This window comes from Megascapheus bottae, chromosome 27 (genome assembly GCF_031878675.1).
Source record: "Megascapheus bottae isolate mThoBot1 chromosome 27, mThoBot2.hap1, whole genome shotgun sequence".
Lineage (NCBI taxonomy): Eukaryota > Metazoa > Chordata > Mammalia > Rodentia > Geomyidae > Megascapheus > Megascapheus bottae.
In genome coordinates, this window is record NC_143535.1 from 13,398,961 (window position 1) to 13,425,192 (window position 26,232).

General features: G+C 35.7%; 1 protein-coding gene across 3 annotated transcripts in view; it reads right to left on the bottom strand.

Annotated features, from left to right (window-relative positions):
• Positions 1-26,232, bottom strand: part of Dync2h1 (dynein cytoplasmic 2 heavy chain 1) — a 159,546-nt gene that overhangs the window by 29,439 nt on the left and 103,875 nt on the right. For all 3 annotated transcript variants that reach the window (XM_090319607.1, XM_090319606.1, XM_090319609.1), the window contains 9 exons: positions 25,499-25,549; positions 24,450-24,527; positions 22,185-22,316; positions 21,009-21,081; positions 14,369-14,529; positions 12,995-13,120; positions 10,506-10,616; positions 8,432-8,587; positions 3,918-3,993 (listed from right to left, as the gene is read on the bottom strand). In XM_090319607.1, the coding sequence (XP_090175733.1) occupies positions 3,918-3,993; positions 8,432-8,587; positions 10,506-10,616; positions 12,995-13,120; positions 14,369-14,529; positions 21,009-21,081; positions 22,185-22,316; positions 24,450-24,527; positions 25,499-25,549 (964 nt within the window). The remainder of the gene's footprint in view (positions 1-3,917; positions 3,994-8,431; positions 8,588-10,505; positions 10,617-12,994; positions 13,121-14,368; positions 14,530-21,008; positions 21,082-22,184; positions 22,317-24,449; positions 24,528-25,498; positions 25,550-26,232) is intronic.

Genomic DNA, 26,232 nt, shown 5'->3' on the forward strand with positions numbered 1-26,232 from the left:
AGCTCTGTAGTAGAGTCTAAAGTTTGGTATTGAAATTCCTCCTATGCTGTTCTTTCTGCTAAGAAGTATTTTTGCTATACGGGGTCTTTTATTATTCCTTTTATTATTTCTTTAAAGAATGACATTGGGATATTGATGGGTATTGCATTGAATTTGTAAACAGCCCTTGGCAAGATTGTCATTTTCATGATGTTGATTCTTCCAATCCAGGAGCATGGGAGGTTTTTCTATTTCCTCATTTCTGCACTAGAATTAACTCCAAATGGATCAAAGACCTCGAGATAAAAGCCGACACACTGAAAACTTTACAAGGAATAGGATATACACTAGGCCTCCTTGGCACAGGTCGATTCTTAATAAACACCAAGAATCACAACAAATCAGAGAAAGGCTGGATAAGTGGGACTGCACTAAACTGCAGAGCTTCTGTATGGAAAAGGACATAGCTAGCCAATTAATTAGGAAGCCTACAGAATGGGAGAAGATCTTCACCAACCATACAATGGGCAAAGACTCATATCTAAAATATATCAACAGCTCAAAAAGTTGAATTACTCCAAAACTAATCTCCAAAGTAACAACCATCCCATTAAAAGATGGGCCAAAGACTTAAAGAGAGTCTTCTCTGAAGAAGAAACAAAAATGGCCTGTAGACACATGAAGAAATGCTCAACATCTCTGGTCATAAAAGAAATGCACATCAAAACAACTCTAAGATTCCACGTCAATCCAGTTAGAATGGCCAGGATCAAGAAAACTAATAACAACAGATGCTGGAGGGGATGTGGCCAGGAGGGATCACTACTACACTGTTGGTGGGAGTGCAAACTCGTTCAACCACTATGGAAAGCAGTTGGCAGTTCCTCAAAAGATTAAACATAGAACTCCCCTATGACCCAGCAATTCCACTACTAGGCATTTACCCAATCATCCAGAAACTAGGGCATACTAAATCCACTAGCACAACAATGTTCACTGCAGCACTATTTACCATAGCAAAGATATGGAACCAACCCAGATGTCCCACAGTTGATGAGTGGATCAACAAGATGTGGTATTTGTACACAATGGAATTCTATGCTGCTGTCAGGAAGAATGACATTGCCCCATTTGTTAGGAAATGGAAAGACTTAGAAAAAATCATATTAAGTGAAGTAAGCCAGACTCAAAGGAACATAGGTACAATGGTTTCCCTCATTTGTCATAATCAGTAGAAACCTTGGGCTCTCCTAGCAGAGACTTGCAATAGAGCAAAACCAAGGTACATAAGGCCATATAGTACGACGCTAAATGAAAGGACCTCTAGGATATAGAAACAAAAGCCATATAATGAGTGATTGTTGTCCTTAATGTACTATGTTATTTCTCTTTTGCTGTCCCTTGGTTATCTCATATTGTTACCGTATCTCACTTTGTTATCTGATATATTCGATATATTTGTATTTGGTTATTTGAAATTGGATAGGGGAGGGGGGAAAACAAGATGAGGGATGGGGATGGAGTGGAGGGAAATGGGGACCAAGACATGAGAAAGGGTATCAATGTATGTGAATTAATGCACCTTCTATCTGGAGAGTATCATGTAACCCCTCTATTAATTCTTTTTTTCATATGTTTTTTATTGTAATTAAGTTTTAGATTGCTCATAAGCACAGGAAACTAATATTTTTGCATGATTACTAGTTTAATTGTATTTCACCATTATACAATTCAGAGACAATCACAAATAGACATGTTATGATATGCCATGGGACAAGGGGACCTACGTGGCAGATACAGAACTACCACAATTTCCTGTATACACCTGCATTTACACAGTGGTCAACAGCAGAGCACTTCATCAAGAGCCAACTTTCTCCTTCACTGCTATTCCCTAAATAACACATTAGTGATGGATATGCCAGTCCTGAGTAAATAGGTCACCAAGGATGTAGCAACATTATAGCAGACCTTCCAATTTATAAAATATACTGGTTGTTAGGTATGACATTTTTCAGAAATTATATGAGGAAATCTTATTTTTCTTCTAATGTTTGTTGTTCTCAAAAACAAATATCGGGCTGTTTCAGACAAAAGTGAGAAATTAGGACAACAAAACCAAATAGTCTTTAACCCATATATTAAATGTGCTAAACATCAATGTTATATGTGGCTACTCATTTAATTATTTCAATGACTGGACAAACTGTCAATGTTTCTCCTGCTTTGCAGACCTGGAACTGAGGTTTAGACATTAAGAAACTTGCTCTAGGTAACATGGTAATTTCCATGTACATTTTCTGATGATTTTTTTTCATTTTTGAATTTAACTCTCTCGATACGGAATCACTTAATATTGGGGAATTTTTTAACTGTAAGATTATGCAGTTAAGAGTTTTACCATAGGGCTGGGAGTTTGGCCTAGTGGTAGAGTGCTTGCCTAGCATGCACGAAGACCCGGGTTCAATTCCTCGGTGCCACATACATAGAAAAAAGCCAGAAGTGGTGCTGAGACTCAAGTGGTAGAGCCCTAGTCTTGAGAAAGTACAAGGACAGTGCTCAGGCCCTGAGCTCAAACACAGGACTGGCAAAAAAAAAAAAAAAAAAGAATGTAAAAGGGTATCAATGTATGTGAATTAATGAACCTTCTATCTGGCAAATATCATGTAACCCTTTTACTAATTACAATAAAAAAAAAGAGTTTTACCATAAAAGTCAATATTGCTCTGAAGTCTGATTTCTACTGACAAATCAATGGTGCAATATATGCCAGGATTCCACTATAACTTTAAAACACAATTATAAGTTATCCAAACTCTCTGTGTTTGGTTCCCCCACCTGTAAAACGCACTAATTCTGACACTTTGAAAAAACATCAAAATTCTATACAAAATACCATAAGCTAATATGTAGAAATATTTCTAAATTAGCACTTAATGCCAGAATTCACAGAAATTAGGACAGCAGCTATCCTTGTGTGAGGTGGACGAACATAAGGGACTATGTAAGCAGGAGTTGGGGAGGTGCTTTTGGAATGATAGTAAATCTCAAAACTGATGCTATTTACATAGGTCCAATTTATGAACATTTGCTGAAGTACACACTTACATGTACTTTTCTGATATATGAGTTAATAAAGATAATCTTGGACTACTACTTGGCATTAAGTGACATAAAAAAAATTCATGGATTATGACCTAGTAATTCCTTTCCTGAATACCTCCACAAAAATAAATCCTATAGTCACCAAAAGCTACAGCAGCATTAACCATTCCACAATGAAACTATCCCATACAATAACATGTTGTAGAGTATTAAGAATAAGGGGGTGGCAGCTACATACAAACATGCAATCTGTCACATAAAATGTTGGCCAAGAGGATCTAATAACTAGCCATACATGCAGCATGATTCCAGATTTATGAAACCAGTCAAGTTCATTGATATAGGTAGGTACTTGAGAACTGACTTCTTCAGAAGCAGATGTTGTAGGTTAAGGAAAACTAGAAAGTAGAATCAGATGGAGTGTAAATCTGGGGCAGTTTACTGGAGATGAGTCTTGAAGTTTTCTGCCCAAGCTGGCTTTGAACCTCAAATCCAAAGAGCTCAACCTTCAGAGTAGCTAGTATAACAGGTGTGAGCCGCCAGTACCCAGATTCAACAGTTGTTTTCAAAGAGATGTTCAAGTTTGTGGGCCACAAACTTTATAGGAAGCTGAAAGCTTCAGATAAATTAAATAGGGTTTATAAAATAACCACTGTACCTAAAACAAGGCCCTCATTCAACAAAGACTTGACAGTCAGGATATTAAAAACTAAAAAATGTCAAATTTCTGATAGGAAGTTAAAGACATATCTGAAAAATCATACTATTAATAACACCACAAATCAAATCTATTGTTAACATCAGAGATAGAAACTGACATCATGAAAACTTACCATCAAAGAGTCTGTCAATAATGTTGTATCCAGCCCGAAGATCTGATAAAGAAAACTCATAAAATTTGGTCCAACCCTATCAAAACAAATTAAAAATGTAGTTAAGAACTAAGAAGAGTTCAAGACTTATGCATATACTTCTTACAATTTTACAATTTTAAGAAAAATGTTCAAGGGATTCTACAAATATAATTTAAGAATTTTTAATACAATCAATACACTATATTCAACAAACAAATAACTGATCTTTATTTGTTTCATATATTTTTTATTGCAATTAATAGAAGGGTTACATTACATTCGCCAGATGCAAGGTGCATTACTTCACATACATTGATACACTTTCTCATGTCTTGGTCCACATTTCCCTCCCCCCCCACCTTCATCTTGTTTTCCCCCCTTTCCTATCCAATTTCAAATAACCAAATACGCATATATCCAATATATCAGATAAAGTGAAATACTGTAACAGTATGAGATAACCAAGGGACAGCAAAAGAGATGAGAGATAACATAGTACATTAAGGACAATAATCACTCATTATATGGCTTTTGTTTCTATATCCTAAAGGTCCTTTCATTTAGCGTCACACTGTATGGCCTTATGTATCTAGGTTTTGCTCTATTGCCATAATCAGTAGAAACCTTGGACTCTTCTAACAGAGATTTGCAATAACTGATCTTTAAAGCATAAATCCTATTATCATTTACATATACAAAAATACATGTAAATGGGATAAAAACTAGTAAATTTTTATGCTATACACTGTACAATAAGTTATTTCCTATAATTTATGCTGTACAGCTGTAAACTTCCTCACAAACATGAGAAGAAAAATATTACAAGAGTCTCAAAAGTACCTAGCATTTTCTACACATAAATTCATACTGAATCTATGGAACATTCCTATATCTAATAGCAATATTATATTAAAAAATCCACAGAACTCTACATTGATTTAGAGAGAATACAAACTATCAAAAACACTTTGAGGACTTGTTTCTGCGGGATTTAATTTTTGAGTAATAAGTATATTTTACTTATGATGCCCATGCCTATCTAAAGAGGAAATAAGAATGGCCAATGGACACATGAAGAAATGCTCAACATGTATTGCCATAAAAGAAATGCAAATCAAAGCTGGCACATGCTACTCAGAAGGCTGGGTTCTCAGGATCGTGGTTCAAACCCAGCCTGGGCACTAAAGTCTGTGAGACTCTTATCTCCAATTAATCACCAGAAAACCTGAAGTGGTGCTGTGGCTCAAGGTGCAGGGCAATAGCTTTGAGCTAAAGAGCTCAAGGACAACTCCCAGGCCCAGAGTTCAAGTCCTACAACCGACCAAAAAAGAAAAAAAGAATTGCAAATCAAAACAATACTGAGATTCCACCTCAACCCAATTAGATGGCCACATCAGGAAATCTAGGGCCAGGAGTGTGGCCTAGTAATAGAGTGCTTGCCTAGCATGCATGAAGACATGGGTTGGACTCCTTGGAATCACATACATAGAAAAGCTAGAAGTGGTAGAATGCTAGCCTTCAGAAAAACTCAAAGACAGTGCCCCAGCAATGAGTTTAAGCCCCAGGACTGGCAAAAATAAAGAAAAGAAATCTAACAACAGATGCTAGAGAGGATGTAACCAAAAGGGAGCACTGCTACACTGTCGATAGGGGTATAAACTTGTTCAGCCACTCTGGAAAACAGTATGAAGGTTCCTCAGAAGACTAAACAGAATTCTCCCATGACCTAGCAATCCCACTTTTGGGCATTTACCCAAATGACCACAAACAAGGCCATACTAAACTACCAGCACATCATGTTCATTGCAGCATTATTTACAACAGCTGAGATGTGGAACCAACCAGATGTCCCTTAGTAGACGAATGGATCAAGAATATGTGGTATACACAATGGAATTCTATGCTGCCATTAGAAAGAATGACAATGTCCCGTTCGTAAGGAAATGGAAAGACTTGGAAGAAATCACATTAAGTGAAATAAGCGTGAATCAAAGACACATAGACTTCATGGTTTCTCTCATTTGTAATAAGTAGTCTAGTCTCGGATAGTCCTAGTAGAAGATCACAATAGCTCAATGGCTATGTATATATATGACCATATAAGATGATGCGAAGGGAAAGGAACTTCAGGATATGGAGACATGAGGTTTTTCTTTGTGGTCATTTTTTAATGTACTATTTGAAGATATTTCTTTTTTTCTTTCACTTATTTTCCCCTATGATTTATCCCCTATTGTCACTGTATTTTATTTTGGTACCCTGTATATTGTATATATGTTTATCTGAATTAAGGAAGGGAAAGGGAACAACAAAGTGTGAGACAAACGACAAAGGGCAAACCAACACAACAGCAATACAAGACAGTATGCTGGAAATGAATTTTACAATTTGAGAGGGGGGGTTGGGGAAGGAAAGTGGGAGTAAGAAAGAGGGAAAGGGTAACAATGTTCAACAAGAAATGTACTCACCACCTTATGTAAATGTTACTACTCTGTACATCACCTTAATAAAATTAAATTAAAAAGAAAACTTCTGTGAGGCTCCCATTAACTCTAAATTAAAATGTATACTTGGGTAGTACTGGCTTTTACGAATACTGCAGATTTCATTCATTATTCAAAAATATTTCTTAAATTTTATTATACATGAGGTTCTGGGCCTATAAGAATAAACCCAAATAGAAATAATACTTGCTTTCATGTAGCCTTCAATCAAAAGCAGAACAAGTGAGAAGACCTCATATATATATATGCCTAACTACAAACTATATTAAGTTTGATCAAAAAAAAAAGGAATGTACCTGGTATAGGCAAGAATGAGATCAAACCCAAGCTAAGAGATAAGTTACCCTGATGGAAAAGTGGAAGAACAGATTGGAAGACAAAAGTATTGGAGAATTTGTTGGGGGAAAAAAAAGAGCAATTATATCAGTTTGCAATGAAGACTGAAGGCACAAAAAGGAGAAATGTTACAATTGATTACTGAACATGAGCTATATTTAGTAGATGGTGGTTATTCATTGCAAGAATATAAAGTTGTAAGAATTGTCATGAGATCAGTAAACAAAAGTTTAACTATTTCAAATATTTTTATTGGAAGGCTTGTTGCTTACTATTCTTTCTTTTAAAGGCACTGAGGATTGAACCCAGGGCCTCATTGCTGATAAGCTCTATATCACTAAACCTTACCTCCATTTCACGGTAATTTTAACATAAAATGTATTCAACAGAAGCTTATAGAGCGCCTGACGAGTACCAGGCCCTGTTTGGTTCAATGACAATACAGCAACAGTCAGAATCTGCTCCTAAGAAGCCTACGTTCCAGAAATGAATCCAGGGTACATGGCTTCCCAATCACTTTTTGGAGATACATGTAACTTAATAACTGAGTTTCCAAACTCCAACTTAAAAGGAATATTCTGAGCTAGGATATAAATTAGAGAACCAGTAGCACTCTGCATCATAATTTCAAAGAAAACATATCATTGATATTGAATTATGAAATATTTAGGAATTAAGGATCTGTAAGGAATACATACTCACAAATGGTTAAAACTGAAAAATAATGTTTTAACCAAACCTCTACCCAGTCAAAGTATGTCTAAGTTCAGAACCAATATTTTTCCTTTGACATGTAAACCAAGTAGAGACAGTAGCTAAAAGGAGGACAAGACAAGGAAGAGAGTATGAGTAAACAGTTTTTGAGCAGAAACAGGCAACGGTGAAAAATCAAGGGTGGAAAAAACGTCTAAAGAGGGGACTAAGATCCAATTTATGGCTGAGAGGGGCTTGTAGAATAAATAGAGTATTAGAAACAGCTAAGGCTGCTACAAGAACAGAAAAATGCAGCTCTGGATCCTTGGGGTGGAATCATACTTCAAAGACAGCCAGTGTAACCGAAGAACAGAGAACAGTAGACCAGGGTTGAGAGGAGGCTGAAAAGATAGATGGTTCCTTTTGGGTCATAATTTGCATATTTTCCCCAAGTACAACAGAAAGCCTTTGATGAGTTTTAAGTAAAGTAATGGATTAATCAAACTCAAAGAAATGTAAGTATGGCTACTGAATGCAAATTGCAGGAAGCAAAGTCAGAAGGTAAGCTCACAAAGCAAAGTGAGAGAAGACAAGGCTCAGGAAAATGGCGAAGAGGACACAGGTAGTGGACAGAAGTAGGTAATGGGCCAAATTAAAAATTCACAGAAACTTTCTAGGATTCACTTCAATAAAGTATATGGATGTCAATGCCTTTTAAACAGGAGAAATTACAGGAAAAGGGTACAAAGATTCAGTTTTTAAATTTTGAGCTGTCTAAGATATAAACTGTAAAAGTGGTAGTATTGGATATTTACCTTGGGTCACAGGTTGCTTTAGTATTTTAATTCAGTAAAAAAAAAAATGTGAATTAGATAACTGTATGCAGTCCAGAAGATTAGCACAAAAACCTGAGTTAGAAACAGAAATTTATCAATATTAGCCACATTATAATCAAATTACCTGTGGAATGTAATTTCTTCTTTCTTGACACGCAGCATGAAACCATGCAAAACTAAAGAGAGCATGAGCTCGGTGTATGTTGTCTTTTTTGCTAATTTGCTCAGGAGTCCAAGACTCATAAGTACGCATTAAATTCTTCTTCAAACCTGGAGGTGACTAAAAAAAGAAATTAACAGGTTTCCTACTGCCTAACATGCACAAGTAAGTTTGTATTTGACAACATATTTAAATAAAGTAATTAAATTGAAAAATGACTTCAATTATTTTGTTACTTGGAAGTGTACAAATATAAAATGTTTTAAATATTATAAAATATTTTAAATATTATACATGTAACAGTTCATCTTCATTATAAATATAGAATTATAGTCATACATTTCAATACCAATGTGCTATTACCTATGAGGGCTAAGAATTTTTGAGCTTAACATAGGCCCACCAGACCTTACTAGTGAATCTGAATTTCCATTAAGACTTCAAGAAAAAGTTTATATATAGCATAATTTTTTTCACAATAGTCCACAAAAATGGATATGGCTACTATCAGACACTGCTAAACTGAACACAAATATAAACCAAAGAATTGAGATTTTATAAGGAACTAGCACTCCATTAAAAATGTTTATTAAAAATTAAAAAATAACAACTCCAAAAATCCTCTTCCATGTGAACCCAATATTTATAGTATGGCAAAATGATTAAAGGAATTCCACAAGGAATGGGGGGAGAATATGGTCATGATAATCAGTGTACCTATGTGAAAACAGAATCAAGAAATTTGAGGGGATGGATGGGTTTAGAATGAGAGATGAGTGACACTGAAACATGTTGAGTTCAAATCTGTGTGTACTTAAGGACAGTTTTTCAAAATTCCAATACTTAGAAAAAGACTACAATAAAGCTCTCCAAAGAAAAATTCTGAAGTTAAAAAATGGTTTATGCTTGCCTGCTAACTGTAATTATCTTGTTTTATAAGTAAAATTTTAGTTCTAAAATAGTCTCACATAAACAGAAAATCAAGTTCATACTTTAAGAATACTACTACATATTGAGTAGACTTTTTCATTAGTATAGTTTTTTTGTTAAAACTAAGAATATATATGGACTATACTATTAAATTTAACCTTTTAAAATAAAATTATTAAACACGTAAAAATTATCATAAACTAGGCCAAATTTTCACAGTACTTCTTAATAAAGCATGACGTTGATTGCAAACAATCATAACAAAATCTTTACGAGATGTGGTCACCTATGTACAATACACTAACAGCCAAAATGTTGAGGACCTAGAAGTCCATCAAGGGAGGGAGGGAGACAGGGAAGAAGGGAAGGAGGAAGGAAAGTTAGTATATATGTTTAACAAAATATTAGTCTTTTTCCTAGCTGGAGGTGGTATTCAAGTGGTAGACAAACTGCCTAGCAAATGTGAGGCCTGAAGTTTCACCTCATTGCTGTCCCACCCTCTTAAAGGGGAAAACCTGTTGCCAAGCTAGAGAGGGGAACTGGAGAATATTTTCTGTTATTTCAGGTATAAACCAGGATTGGAATTTCTAACGTTGTGAAGAATGTCTATATTTTTCCATAGTGCTTGCTGCCCTATTTTATACTTTAACAGTGCTCAGTGGAATAAGGTCTCAATTCTAGAGCATAAATAGTTCTAAGGAATCTGTTTTTTTTTGGTTTTTTTTGCCAGTCTTGGGGCTTGAACTCAGGGCCTGAGCATTGTCCTTGGGCTTTCTCAAGGCAAGAGCTCTACCACCTTGTGCCTCAGCACCACTTCTGGCTTTTTCTGTGTGTGTGATACCGAGAAATCAAACCCAGGGTTTCATGCATGCTAGGTAAGCACTCTACCACTAGGCCACCCTCTTGGCCCATGTTATTTTACCACATTAAAGCTAAGAGATCAAGAAGAATTACATTTTTTAATGTGTGAAACTTTTTATCATTTACATTGTTAATTACATTATACCTCACTTACAGGGTCAGTATATGTAGTCACTCATAAAGTTTTGGGTAACATGGACAGATCATTGTTCTCATATAATGAGTGATACATTTCAAAACTTCTCACCTCATAGGTTATCTTCAAACTTGACTGCAGTAAGATAGGAGTAAAGCTGGGATGAACTTCTGCAGTGAGCCAAAGACGAAAGGTATCTTTAGGCTGAAGAGTGTTCAATTCCTGGTTGACGAAAACAAAAATAAAATCCAGATGAATAGCCACATTCCCCTTTTAACAATCTATTATTAACAATCAGATCTTACTAAAATTTCTGTGTTAATTCTGAAACATTAATGCTTTGAATGTTTATCTTCTGTGATACCAGCCTAGTGTGAGGAGTACAGGTTGAAAAAGCCCAAGAGATCTATTGTACAATGAAGTGCATGCAGATAGTCCTGCACACTTCAAGAGTAAACAGTAAAAGTACGCTTACTCCCTAGTACAATGGATAAAACTTTGTCCAACAAGCAGTTCCACTGGGTAAAATCCACTTTGTTTTTGTTGTTTATTTGCTTTGTGATCTTAATCTCAATGACTAACACTAATTCTAAGCACCACAGACTTACCCCTTATTCCAGCCTTGATATGTTAGCTACCATTGCTCCATGTAAGTCACCAGCTATCTCAGGTCTTCTAATTCTCATTGTTGTCATTTATGTATCTAAGGAGTTAATGACATTTATTCCCTCTTGACAATTTTTTATAGTACCTATGTCCTGGGAACATTATAACACAGATTCATCTACCTGTGACCCACACAATGTATGTTTTAACATTTTTATCCCTCAGTATTTATACATCGTATGATCATTTTGCCTAATAACAATATTCTCTTGGGAACCAGATATTATTTATGTCAAAATATAATTTAAATATCATGTTTTAGGGGAGTAGCTTCTCTATTTTACTAAAAAACTTCAATAATAATGTATGCTAATCTATAAAATTACTTGTTGTGTTCATCATGCTTCAATATATTTACTAATGTTCTGTTTCTTCTGATATGTTTCTGAGAGCAAATACAACCAGCATCTAGCATCTAGCTTATTACTGTATACTCACTAAGGATCTATAGAGTGAATAAATGAAGAATAGCTGAAAGCTACTAAGAAAGATTAAAATGTTAATATATTCTATGTCATATTAATACTGTCAGTATTAATATGTAAAAGGCAGAGGTAAGATGACAAAAGGATATCAAAACAATCAATATAAAAGCATTGTGTTGCTGGATGCTAGTGGCTCACATCCATGGCTTAAGGGGTAAAGTGCAGGCCTTGAGCAAAAACACTCAGGGACAAGGTCCAAGCCTTGAGGTCATACCTCAGCACTGGAACAACAACAAAATAAAATAACATTGTGATGTGTGAGAAGTGATGTATCCCCTGTCTGGAGAATGTAACTGTGACCCCTCTATACATTGCAATAAAAAATAAATAAATGAAAAGAAAAAAACATTGTGAACCTATTTATACTTCGTAACTTTAAAATATAAAGATTTTATCAAAATTTTTCTACCTTCAATTAGCATATCTAAACATTTTAATTAAAATTTTTAAATAAGAAAAACAATACAGGGGCCAGGAGTGTGGCCTAGTATTGTAATGCATAGAACTGTTTACATTATAAACATTGTATCCTATTTAGCCCAGAGGCATTAGGGAATTTGGAATTTATTTCCTTGAGTTAAAGTTTGGAGACCAGTATCTGAAATTTAAATGTGAATTTCTTTAAGTAAGCTACACTGTTGTAGCCAAAGGTTTGTGCAGTTGTTAAATGTTTTAAAATTTTGCTCATGGTATGTAATCCTGGTAACCCCTTGGTAAAATAGGCTAAGCTTTTTAGGGTTCCTAGCTAAGTATAGAGAAAATGCCCCTGAGTCAGTTTGAAGAAGTTATAGAATATGGATCTTCGCCCATCAATCCCTTTAAAATGAAGGGACTAGAGTCATTTTTGGAAAGTGAGATAGGATAAATTAGAGACATGGGAGACAGTAGTAACAGATGTGCAAGAGAAGAGACTGCACTTGTGGAGAATGATTACAGGTTCAAGTCTTCTATGCCTGCCTAGAAAATCCTAGCCTCATTAAATCAGGCTCCAGATAAGTGAGTTTCCCAAGAGGAATCGCAGCCAGGGATGGGTATGAGGGGATGCTGCTCTGACCAACCTAAAACAGGGCCTTAAGCTTGATCTGAAGAAGTACCCCATGATGGGTAAGGCAGAGTCAGTGATCCACCCAACCTAAGACAGGCGGATTCGCTTCTTTTAAAATAAAAACGGGGAGATATTGGGACCTGGATGCAGGGTCAGACTGGCCCATGGATCTGCATCACTGAGTAAAATAATCACACAAAGAAATGAGTTTTCATGTATGAACACCATGCCTAACTTTGAGCTATATCGTTGGTATCGTGAATCACTTTCTGCCGAGACTTGATTACCATTGGGTATGATTGTGTTACTGCTTTATCACTCTCTATTTTCTGCAACGTGCATATATATTATAATACTGATATTTCTTTGTGATATCTGAATTGATTCAAGTGTTCCATATCTACCTTTTCTAGAACTGGAAGCCAAGATACTACAAGATGTAAGTTCTTCAAACAGAGCCAGTCTCCATTTCGGGCACATTCTTTTAGCATTTGGATTGCTAAATCAGCTTGACCTTGACCCATAGCAACCTACAAACAAAAAAAAGTGAAACAAAAAAATCTGTAAAATTTTCTAATATATATACATTGTAAGCAATTTCATAATGATTTATAAACCCCCAGAACTGTCTTTAATAACAATAATCTGTAAACCTTGTGACGAGCTTTTTAAGGAAGAAAATCCAAAATAACTCCAGGAGTAGCATTAATATCTTCTCCAGGAACATTAAATAATGTTTATAGGCATAGTCCACCTACCAAAGTTACTGATGACAAGTAACTGATTTTTAACAACCCGTGCAAAAGATTCACTGCCTTAGGACACCTCACTGATAACTGTTGTCCTAAATGAACAGACAAAGGTACTATGACAAATACTCAATAGGAAGTGGCTCTAAGTAAGTCAGAGAAAAACCTGCACAGCTTCCCAACTACCATGTTTCCTTGCTGTCTTCTCTTTACATTATCCCTTGTAAATCTCTTACTTCCCAAGTTTTGGTTGTATAGTATTGAGGTTTTAAAATCAACTAAATTCCTAATGAAAAAGATTTACGTACTTACTAGGAATAAACTAATAAATTTAATTTTTGAATTCACATGTAAATTGCCTTGGGAAAAAAGAAGGCTCTCAGAACTGAAAAACACACTTCCACCTTAAGAAGAAATAGAGTATCATACTAGATGAATTTAATTCACAATATTTATGTGTCTTTTCCATTTTAGATCAAGAAATTGCAAGTAAACATTACTATGATTTATTGAAAGAGCAACCAAATAAATCTTTTCAAGTCATTCTCAAAAGTTTAAGCAAAAAAAAAAAGTTTAAGCAATATATTAGTTTCTTATTGCTGTTCTAACAAGCTGCCACATATTTAGTGCCTTAACTAAAACTATGTCAGACTTCTGGAGGTCAGAAATTTCACTGATTCAAAATCAAGTTAAAAGCAAGATTCTGAGTTTGAAAATAATGGTAGCTCTATCCATTCACGCTCTTTCTGGAAACTGCTTAACATTCCTTGTGGTCCCTTAGTTCATCCTGTCTCCCTCTTATAAAGGTGCTGTGGCCCGCCTGGATGGACCCACCTCAATCATCCCCACCAGTAGATCTTTAACTATAAACGCACAGGTCCTTTCTCCTTAGAAGAGAGCATCCTTACAAAAGCTGGAGATTAAGACAAGTGCCTGTCAGGGCACCTGACTCTTGCTCACTTCACCAACAGGACCTAATGTGGCAACAACAGGAGCAGGAGCAACAACCGCCAAGCAGTCTGCACCCACCTGGTGATAACACTCCGCACTTCTTTCGGCATTCGCAAGTTCTTGAAGTTCCTGAGAAGGGTCAGCACCCGGGGAAATAATGATCAAAATGGGCTCAATTTCTAGTGTCTCTTTGTACAAACGTTTGAGATTCAGAGGAAGTGGGGACAACTCTTTCAGTCCTAAAAAACGAAAAGTACATATTTTAAAAATAAACAGCAACGATTTAAGACAATTACAAAGTTGCATAATAAAGAATGGTTGTGTAAAGTATAATTTCACATATTAGTTTTCCACCTTAAAACCCACAAATTAATAACTAATGTTTACCAAATGCTTTAGAAATGTATTTTTTATTTTCTTGTTGTGGTAATGTATAGAGGGGTTACAGTTACAATCATTAGGTAGTGGATACATTATTTCTCATTATTTTGTCCCCATTTCTCACCTCCCATCCCCTCTCAATCATCTTGTTTTCCCCCTTCCCTTCCCTACTTCAAATAAATAAATGTACATAAAATATACCAGGTAACAAAGTCAGATATAGTAACCATATGAGATTAACCATAAGGGGAAAAAAGAAATAACATAGTATATTAAGAACAACAATCACAAAGATAAACCTCTTGTTTCCATTATCCTAGAATTCATTTCATTTAGTCTCATTCTATATGACATTATGTACATAGCTTTTGAGCTATTGTGATCCTCTGCTAGGAAACTCCTAGATATGTACTAGTTATTACAAATGAGGGAAACCATGGAGCCTATGTTTCTTTGGATCTGGCTTACTTCATTTAATGTGATTTTTTCCAAGTCATTCCATTTCCTTACAAATGGGGCAATGTCATTCTTTCTGATGGTAGCATAGAATTCCATTGTGTATATATATGTACCCCGTATTCTTGATCCATTCGTCTACTGAGTGGCATCTGGGTTGGTTCCATATCTTAGCTATGGTAAGCAATGCTGCAATGAACATTGTTGTGCTAGTAAGTTTAGTACATTCTTGTTTCTGGATATTTGGGTAAATGTCAAGGAGTGGGATTGCTGGGTTATAGGGGAGCTCTATGTTTAGCCTTCTGAGGAATTACCATACTGCTTTCCATAGTGGTTCAATGAGTTCACACTCACACCAACAGTGTAGTGGTAATCCCTCCTGGCCACATCCCCGCCAGCATCTGATGTTGTTTCATTTCTTAATAATGGTCATTCTAAATGGAGTGAGGTGGAATCTCAGAATTGTTTTGATTTACATTTCTTTTATGGCCAGAGATGTAGAACATTTCGTCATGTGTCTAATGGCCATTTTTATTTCCTCTTCAGAGACATCTCTAAGTCTTTAGTGCACCTTTTAATGGGATGGTTGTTTCTTTAAAGATTTTTTTTGCAGAGATTCAATTTTTTGAACTGTAGGTATATTTTAGATATGAGGCCCTTGTCTGCTGTATGGCTAGTGAAAATCTTCTCCCACTCTTTGGGCTGGCTATCTATGTCTTTTGCCATAAAGAAGCTCTGCAGTTTAATACAAGTCCACTTGTCCAAACTTTTTTTAAAAAAGTTTGTTGTGTTTCTGAGTCTTTATTAAGAAAGTTTCGACCTGTGCCAAGGAGTTCCAGTATATCTCGTATTCCTTCTAGTAAAGTTTCACGGTATCTGCTTTTACCTTAAGGTCTTTGATCTATTTAGAATGAATTCTGGTGCAGGGTCCAACTTTACTTTTCTACAGGTGCTTAAGCAATTCTGCCAGCACCATTTGTTGAAGAGGCTGTCTTTTTTGCATATTTTTTTGGCTCCCTTATCGAAGAGTAGGTGGCCAAAGGTCTGTGGGTTGATTTCTAGGTCTTCAGTTCTATTGCATTGGGACTCAGGCTTGTTCTTGTACAGTACCAAGCTGTTTTGATTACTATAGCTCTGTCATAGAGTCTAAAGTGTGATATTGATATTCCTCCAGTGCTGTTCTTTCTGTTAAGGATTGTTTTAGCTCTACGGGTAGAAAAGCATTTTTATACATGTGTGATCTTTTGACAGTATCCAGATTACCACATTTAAGAGCTGAAAGAATACACAGCCAGCATTGCCTCAATGTACAAAATTCCTTCCTATAAAAGATTGAACCTGTCCACCTATATAATGATGTGTAAAACTCAATAATGACTCTTGTATTTTCTCTGTGGGAAATCAGACTCCAAATCATCTGAGTAAACAAATTTCCATTTGTAATACTGGATAAAGGGTTATTTCATACACCAATCAGAGAAAAAAAAGTGTGCTTAAAGATAAAAGCACGTAAGATAGTTTATATTGGTTGGCTGAGTGACCTTATAAAACAACTAAAAGACACAGTGCCTCAGAATCCTCACTTGTAAAATAGGAATGAATCAATCCAGTTTCTTTGAGGTAAAAATACACTAGAAAAATGACAATAAAATTCATCTCTTCATCATGTACTCTTATACTAAAAATATTTTTGCCAAATAGTTGATTCACCTGCTAAGCCATACGCCCTTAAAAAAACAAATACTATATTCATTTCTACATGCTTTGTAGAGTACCTTTCATTATCCACTTTATATCTGATTTATCTCATAATGACTTGAAGTTTAAATAAAAGCCTAACAATTTTGGGAGAGTCTTAATTACTTATCTATCAACTTTCCTAGTTTTTAAAATTATGGTCTGATACATGAAGAAATGCTTGACATCTCCAGCTATAAAAGAAATGCAAATCAAAACAACTCTGAGATTCCACCTCACTCTAGTTAGAATGGCCAGGATCAAGAAATCTAACAACAGATGCTGGTGGGGATGTGGCCAGGAGGGATCACTACTACACTGTGGGTGGGAGTGCAAACTCATTCAACCACTATGGAAAGCAGTATGGCAGTTCCTCAAAAGACTAAACATAGAGCTCCCCTATTACCCAACAATTCCACTACTTGGCATTTACCCAATCATCCAGAAACAAGGACATACTAAACCCACTAGCACAACAATATTCTTTGCAGCACTATTTACCATACCTAAGATATGGAACCAACCCAGATGCCCCTTCATAGATGATTGAATCCTGAAAATGTGGTATTTATACACAATGGAATTCTATGCTGCTGTCAGAAAGAATGACATTGCCCCATTTGTAACAAAAGGGAAAGACTTGGAAAAAATCATATTAAGTGAAGTAAGCCAGACTCAAAGGAACACAGGCTCAATGGTTTCCCTCATTTGTAATAATTAGTACAAAACTAGGTCTCTCCTATCAGAGGACTACAATAGCTCGGGTACAATACCTAGAGTACATAAAGCCATATAGGATGAGGCTAAATGAAAGGATCTTCAGGATGTAGAAACAAGAGCTTTGTATTATGTGATTATTGTTCTTAATGTACTATGTTATTTCTCTTCTCTTTTGTTGGCCTTTGGTTAATCTCATATCGTTATAGCATCTGACTTTGTTACCTGGTATATGAGTTTATTAATTTGAAATAGGAAAGGGAAGGGGGAAAACAAGATGATTGGGAAGAGCTGGGGGAAGGGAAATGGGGACAAAAACATGAGAGGGGATGTCAATGTGTGGCGAATATAACTGTGATCCCTCTGTACAATAAAAAAATTACAGTCTGAATGCCCATTGCTCATGACCTTTTCATTTTATTGATCTTATAGCTTGACCCTCTACCAAGTAAGTCTTGGGAATAATTCTGTTGATGGTACTATTTCATTTCCAGGTCAAGTTCCACTTAAGGCCTACAGCATTAACTGGTATTTAAATTTATATCCAAATGCTTTGAAAGGTCAACACACTTCTGAAACCATACTATTTCCAAGCAAAAAAAAAGAATGACTTTGTATTTGACCAAACAGTTTTAGCAATGAAGAACTTATGCAAAAAATTTGGATTTTATTATATGCTTAGGTTTTAAAATTTTAAATTGCTACAGAATAGTAAGTATTTCTCATTTTAATCGAATTTTAAAGATTTAATTTCAAATGCAATTTCCCAAGCATCATTCATGTGGAGAGATTCTCATTAAGCTTTAGGAATCCTTTTTGTAATCTATAAACATTTAAACGATAGCTTATTAAAAAAAATAGTTGTTTATGAAAGCCATTTTGAGTTGAAGACTACAGTCAGTAGAGCAATCCTAAACTTTTAGGCATGTCTACAAAATCTACAAAAGCACAACTATATGCTGGAAAAATCTCTATACATTACTATTATGCTTTTAAAGGGTTGCCAAGTGCAAACATTCTTGTTTGTATAATTTTCACTTAATTGTAACTTCAAAGGCAAACCACAGGGTGTTATGTTCTGTGGACTGAGGTATCAAAAACATCAAGAGACGTGGTTCTTAGAAGATCTTATAGAGCCACAGAAACCAGAAATCTTTGTGGATCTTCACCAAAAGGATTATGAGTCAAACAACTTTTTCCCACCTCTCCTGTCCATCCTTCCAAAAGGGTAAATAAAACTTGCTTCTATCCTTCAACCTATACTATAATGTCTGGGTCCAAGAGGAAGGAAGGACATGATGCTTTAAAATAATACCTGTTTACTATCCGTGTGTGTGTGTGTGTGTGTGTGTGTGTGTGTGTGTGTGTGCAAAAGACAGGTATGAGAAGAAAACCTGGGCTGATTCTTGTTGTGGTTGAATTGGCTCTTCCCAAAAGATTTAACTTCAGTACTTCAAAATATGACCTTGAAGAAATAGGCCATTGCAGATATAATTAGAAAACTCTACTTCAATAGGGCTGTTGCCCTAACAAAAAGGCAGCTATGGAAAGAAATCCTGGGAGAATGCCACATGGCACTAAAAGCATAGATATCACATGTTACATTTACCACACTGAAGTTTGTTTTTAAAGAATCACCCTCTTAGGGTGCAACTATTAGTGTTCTAATAAGCATGTGATTACCTTCCTGCTACCACCACCTCAATATAATCTTGATTCCATTGGGAACCTTAGGCTTTCCTAAATTTATTGGGAAAATAGAAACTTTTTGGTAAACAGTATCTTTCTAAAAGAAAGAGCATGCAAAGAACTTGAGGTGTGTATATATTTCCTCAGTGACCAGCATTGTATTCATGAATACTGTGTATCTTTGCAAGGAATAGTGTGGACACTGTTCAGTTTTCAATCTGAAGTAAAATACTTTCAAGAACAACAACAAAAGCATAGATATCAGTTATGCAATTATGAACCAAGGAATACTAAAGAAAGCCAGCACATCTCAACAGGTTCTATGTCAGACTTCAATGCCTCAGACTATTTCACAATTAATTTCTGTTGTTTTGGGGCCCCTGGTTGATGACAGCAGCTGTAGAGAGCTAACACAGAAGGCGACATTGGGGACTGCATGTCTGAGGTTTAGTAGACTTCTATAAGGAGCCACCCATTATACCTCAAACTAAGAATAAATTTGACTCTTTCTGCAACAAGAACATAGGCTTTGATGTGTTATCTCCATCTCTTATTAGCTACATAACCTTGCTTCCTTATCTTTAAAATGGATATGAAAACATTAAGCTGCTGCAGAGAGTATAGAACCTAACACAACACAGATGGTACTCAAACTAGTTGCTGGAGAATAGCACTATTTAGGTTTTAGATGTGATACTGTCTTTATGAACATTCAGGAACGTGTTATAGAGAACACTAACGGTCTGAAGCTAAGAAAATAATTTCTCTAAACAATACTCTGGTATTATAATAGCTTTACATACTAACTGGAGAATGATTCTTCACTTCTGTGAAGGTTGTCAGAAATAATTATAGAGGACCTGTCTTTCAACCATATAAAACTGTTAGCTTGTTTATATGAGAAATTATGATTTACAGAAAAGTTGCACATCAATGATACAATACTCTTTTTTGGTTTTAATGAATGTGAGAACTGAGAAAATTTCTATATAAAATTACATATAAAAAGTAATGGAAGTGAAGGATTTCTATAAAAAAAAAGAATTGTCACAGTCTATTTTACAATGCCAGGCTTCTCATTTTCAAAACAGATCTAAAGCTGTGATTTAATAATGGTAAAGATCGACTATTCAGGATGAATCTATGATTAAAATAATTTCTATGCTCTTTCCAAAAACAGGTTTTCCTAAACATCCCTTGCAAAATTATATTTCTAAATGGGTGATAATGTCTTAATCTCATGCTTACAAGAGTATCTGAAAGACTTAACAAAACTTTACCATGAAAGTTGTGATCTAAAAGGCAAACAAAATTTCAATTTTATGTTTTACAAATGCCAAAAATTACTCATTATGAAGGCTTTACTCCCCAACACTGGTATCTAAATTTTCATTAAGTATGACTACTAGTAATCCTGAATGAGAACACATTAGCACAAACATTTCTTTGTCTTCATTGTGCTTACTACGGGCAAATATTCATGACATTTTCATGACAAAATAATTCTTAAAAATCTCAAAACACCTTATTAAATATAGAATGCCAATTATGTTTTAAATTGAATTCAACATAATATATAGTTATATACAATAGAGAATTATTTTTCTAAACCAGGAATAAGATGAATGCATCAAAAAGGATTTTTAAACATTTCTCCATTAAGGAAACATAGATAAATGTAAATTAAAAGCCAGTACCTCAGGCTTGTGATCTAGCTCTTGGAAAGTACTGTGCTTACCCAGAGTTTTACATGCAAACAGAGCCATAGCACTTTGCAGTCTGTCTGGTCTCAGAGCTTGTACCACAAGAACCTTAAAATAAACAGAATTTTTACAGTAGTAAATTTCTCACAATTGCTTTAACTAAAGAATAATGTTATCAAGGTGCACAAATATCTACTGATAGAGGCGAGTACATCATTGCCTCAGACATTATTACTATGTTTACTTTGTTAAGAGTTAAGTGTCTTAGTGTCTTCCAAGCTCTCTCTTCCATGTCCAAAATATTACCAAAATCTATACTTGCTTCCTTAAGTCAGGGCTTTAAGATCCCTTATGAGGTTAAACGGCACAAAGTATTTCTAGCTACAGTGAATGATGGTACAATAACCCTGTCTAAAAATCTTCAAATCACTCTTTCTATGCTATCTGTATACTTATATATCTTAGATGTTTCCATTTTCATTAAGAGATGTTTCACTATTTTTTAAGTGCATTTTGTAAAATGCAAAAAGGTGAACCAATTTAACAGAGATATTCCCAAGACAATATACCGGAAATTAACTTTATAACTTGGGGGGGGGGGAGAATGGGTAAGGGAAAGTGGGAGAAAAACATGGGACGGGGTAACAATGTTCAAAGAATGTATTCACTGCTTTACAAATATAACTGTAACCCTTCTATACATCACCCTGAAAATAAAAGTTTTTGTTTTTTGTTTTTTAAAAAGGAGACAGAAAACAGATCTCACAACTAACAACCGGGGGGGGGGGGGGGAATATTACTTTGTTGGACCTTCAATTTCTTCATAATCCTCCTACACTGTGTTTTTTAACCTATCAAAATAATTGGATAAACCACTAGTAGATTTAATCATTCTATTTTGAAATCCAATAAAATTATCAATTCAACAGTACATATTTTTGTTAGATGAAACTCTAGAAGGTGAGTGAAGAGTGCATATCATTTGCATTGCAGTTATCTTCTAAAAGACATTTTAACTACTATAAGATAGCATTTAGAATACAGGAAAGAGAAAATAAGGCTACAGGCTACTTCTGAGAAGTTTTACCAGTGACATGCCTGGGAAAGTGTAAGTCCATTCCTCCCACACACCACTGAAGATTATATAACACCCTGAAGGCAAAGGTTTCATTGAAATATTTTCTGAATACAAGAGAAACACTAAATTTTACCTGCTGAAATAAGGAAACTTTCTTTACAAGAATAGATGGGAACTCTTGTTCACATGTTGAATTATGATAATATGTACGCCAAAGAGCTACATCTTCCAAGCAGAGAGTCTGATAGAGATTGGGAAGGGCAATCTGAAACAGAAAATAAACATAAAGTAGAAAACAAACACCTACTAATAATTGGTTGCCATTTGCTTTGCTATCTTTATATCTCCATATTGACTTGTGGTTCATTATATATGGTTCTACAAAATGGAAGTGGGACTTAGCTCAAGAGTAGCGTGGCAGCCTTGAGCTGAAGAACTCAAGGACAATGCCCAGGTGTAGGGTGGTAGCCTTGAGCTGAAGCGCTCAGGGACAGCATTCAGGCTGAGTTCAAGCCCCATGACCCACACACAAAAAAAATCGCTTCTAGGTTAGAAGTAGGGTGTTAGATTCATCAGACATTAAAGACAGCATTAAGTAAAACTGTTCCAAAATAGTACTAAAATCAATAATCCTAAGAAATCTTAATGGCAATTCCTTTGTGCATGACTCCTTAAAGATTGTTTTTTAAAGTATTTAACTTACTTTAAAAAAGAGAAGATCTTGGGGCCTGGAATTTGGCCTAGTGGTTAGAGTGCTTGCCTAGCATGCACAAAGACCTGGGTTCTATTCCTTGGTACCACATACATAGAAAAAGCTGAAAGTGGTGCTGAGGCTCAAGTGGTAGAGTTCTAGCCTTGAGAAAGTCCAAGCATAGTGCTCAGGCCCTGAGCTCAAGCCCAGGACTGGCAAAAAAAAAAAAAAAAAAGAGAAGATCTTGCCTCCACATAAAAACATTTCTACTTTGCTATCTCCATCTTGTGGAGAAAAGAAAAACTGCTGTCACTAAAACCTATTTTTGTTTTAGTGACAGCTGACAGTTTTATGTTCAACTGCAAATACATGTCAAAATTAGTATTAACAAGGACTTTTCATCTGACATGACTGGTCAGGCTTTACTGAGCTCTTTCAGATTAGACTTCAACCTTATACTTCATGTTCTTTTTTCAGAACCCAGTTTTATTAAAAACTTGCTAACCAGTAGGAGTGCTTGAACTCAGGGCCTGGGTGTTATCCTCTAGCTTTCTCACTCAGTGGCCCTCTACCATTCAGAACCATAGCTCTACTTCCAGCATTTAGCTAGTTAACTGGAGACTAAGAGACTTTCCTGGTTAAGCAGGCTTCAGAACCACAATCCTTGGATGTTAGCCTACAGAGTAGCTAGGATTACAGGCATGAGCCACCAGTGCCCAGCCAGGTACACGAGATTAGGTTCACCAAGGAGGGTAGAGGATGAAAGAGCTAAACAAGCAAGTATCATAGGTATGGAACATGGAAGATGGGAAAATTCTCATCAGACCAGCCTAGAACAGTTCCTGCTAGGAGTCCACAAAGTACATAAATGAGCCCAAGTGGAGCTTCAGTAGGTTGATTAAAGTTGGGTCAGATTTTAATAACTTGAAAGGGTAAGTGGGACAGAGAGAGAAGGAAGGGATGACACTGATACATTGTACTCACAAACTGACATGCTGGGTTGAAACCATTTTATACAGCTACTTAACAAAAGTATTCTTAAAAGAAAGTAACTGGCACTATGTTGACTTGTAGCCAGCACCAAATAAATGAATGAAGAAAACAATAAAATGATACAAAGCAGAACCCATTTCTTTATTAAACAAATACTCATGAGAAAGGTTTGGAAGAAGGCAGACTGTGCAACAAGGAGTCTAGTTCTGAATCCTGCCTCTGCTCACACATGATCAACTACAGTGATACTTCATTCCTCCACCTTAGTTTCTCGTGATATTACTGGAATTACTTAATAAATCATTTTGAAATTCTGCATAATGCCTGGAACATAGTAAACCATCAATAACTGTTAGCTATTGTGACTATCAGAGGCTATCAGATGAAGTTGAAAATAAAGATCTGAAGAGAAATGTTTGTCCTTCATTGTTCAACACTTTGGTGTCAAAAAAAAAAACAGAACTGTTTAAAAAAAAAAGTACTAAACTTGGAAATCTTAGATACTAAAGGCACAGTCCATAAATGAGATTTAACACATTAAATATTGATTAAAGAACCAATTATAATAAATTTTGGTGTCCTTTACTGGTAGATTTTCTTATTCATAAAAGTATCAACACTTGTTAGCATGAATAAGCAGCACTTACAAAAATATCCACAGAAATAACTGAACTACACAAAATTGAAATATTCCTTATTGTAGAAATTGAATACCTTTAATGTTGCCACTGCCCAGCTTCTTTCCTGGTCAATCCAAGATGGAAGTTGATCACGTATTCTTTGTTGAGAGTCCTTTAATGAAAAAAATTATTTTCCTTAGCATATTTTGTAACATTCAGTCTTCAAAAAATTGCAATTATCTTCAGCTAGGTGTCAGAGGCTCACACCTATAACCGTATCTACTCAGGAGGCTGAGATCTGAGGATCACAGTTCAAAGCCAGCCCAGGCACTAAAGCCTGTGAGACTCTTATCTCCAATTAACCACTGGAAAACCAAAGTGGCTCTGTGGCTCAAGGGGTAGGAAAGTAGCCTTGAGCTGAAGAGCTCAGTGACAGCACCCCATCCCAGAGTTCAAGTCCCACCACTGGCCAAAAAAATCCCAAAAAACAAAAAACCCTACATAGAAAATTTCCCTAGGTGTAATACAAGGTTTGACTTTTCTAAGTATGGTAAATTTTCAGCTAGGCACTGGCAGCTCATACTTACAATCCTAGGTATGCAGGAGGCTGAGATCAGAGAATCATGGTTTGAAGCCAGCTTGGGTAGGAAATTCTGTGAGACTCTTATTTACAGTTAACCACCAAAGGAGGGGCCAGGGGTCAGAAGTAGAGTTGTGGGAGCCAGGAGCTTGGCCCAGTGGTAGAGTGATTGCCTAGCATGCATGAAGAGCTGGGTTTGATTCCTTGATACCACATACATAGAAGAAGTGGTGCTGTGGCTCAATTTGTACAGCTCTAGCCTTGAGAAGGTCCAAGGGCAGTGCACAGGCCCTGAGTTTAAGCCCTAGGACCAGCACAGAAAAATTAAAAAAGAGAGAAAAGAAAAAAATTTATAGAATTTTCTAGTATTTGATATTCTCAAAAAAATGAATGCTTTTAAGGTAAAAATGCATCAAAGATGTATTAAACAGTGTGGCAGCAAAAGCTAGGACATACTGCTTAAATGTAGAATTTCAGTAATAATTAACTCCTTGAAAGCAAACTGTATTTTATGAACCTAAAGCCAGAGCACTTTCGGTGTGAAATAGAGATTTTTAACTTACAGCTTTCCGTAACATATCTCCAACAACCACGCCTGTAAATGTGTCCCACTCCTGTTGAATACAAATATAAACACAAAGAATATAAAAATACTAACCAGTCAATAAATTAATTTTCCTAGAAGATGACTTACAATGCAGATCCTTTCTAAGAATATGGGGAGAATAAAGGGAGGATCCTCACACATTCCTACTTCTAGAATTTAACATTCCAAACGTGAGTCCACTTATCATTATCTAATATCTACTGAGAATAATTTTATTAAAAAGAAAAGTATACCTACATTCTGTATGTTACCCTGACCACCTAAAATGTGAACATTATTTTATATCCTATTCTTTACTAGCACATATGCAGTAAGGTACACCGAACAGTTAAAACTAGGACAGTTGGGCATTGATGGTTCACACCTATAATCCTTGCTACTCAGGAGGCTGAGATCTGAAGATCGCAGTTCAAAGCTACCCAGGAAGGAAAGTCCATGAGACTCCTATCTCCAATTAACCACCAGAAAACAAGAGTTACTAAAGTGGTAGAGCAGTAAGCAAAAAAGCTCAGGGACAGTACCCAGGCCCTGAGTTCAACACCTATGACTGAAAAAGGAAAAAAAAAATAGGATAAAGATGTCCACGTATTTAACAATTCTTATAGACTGGAATAAGACTGTCATTAATTTAAAAAAAAGATTGTCATTAATTCTGTTTTTAGCCATAGGATCAAAAAAATCCAGTGCCAA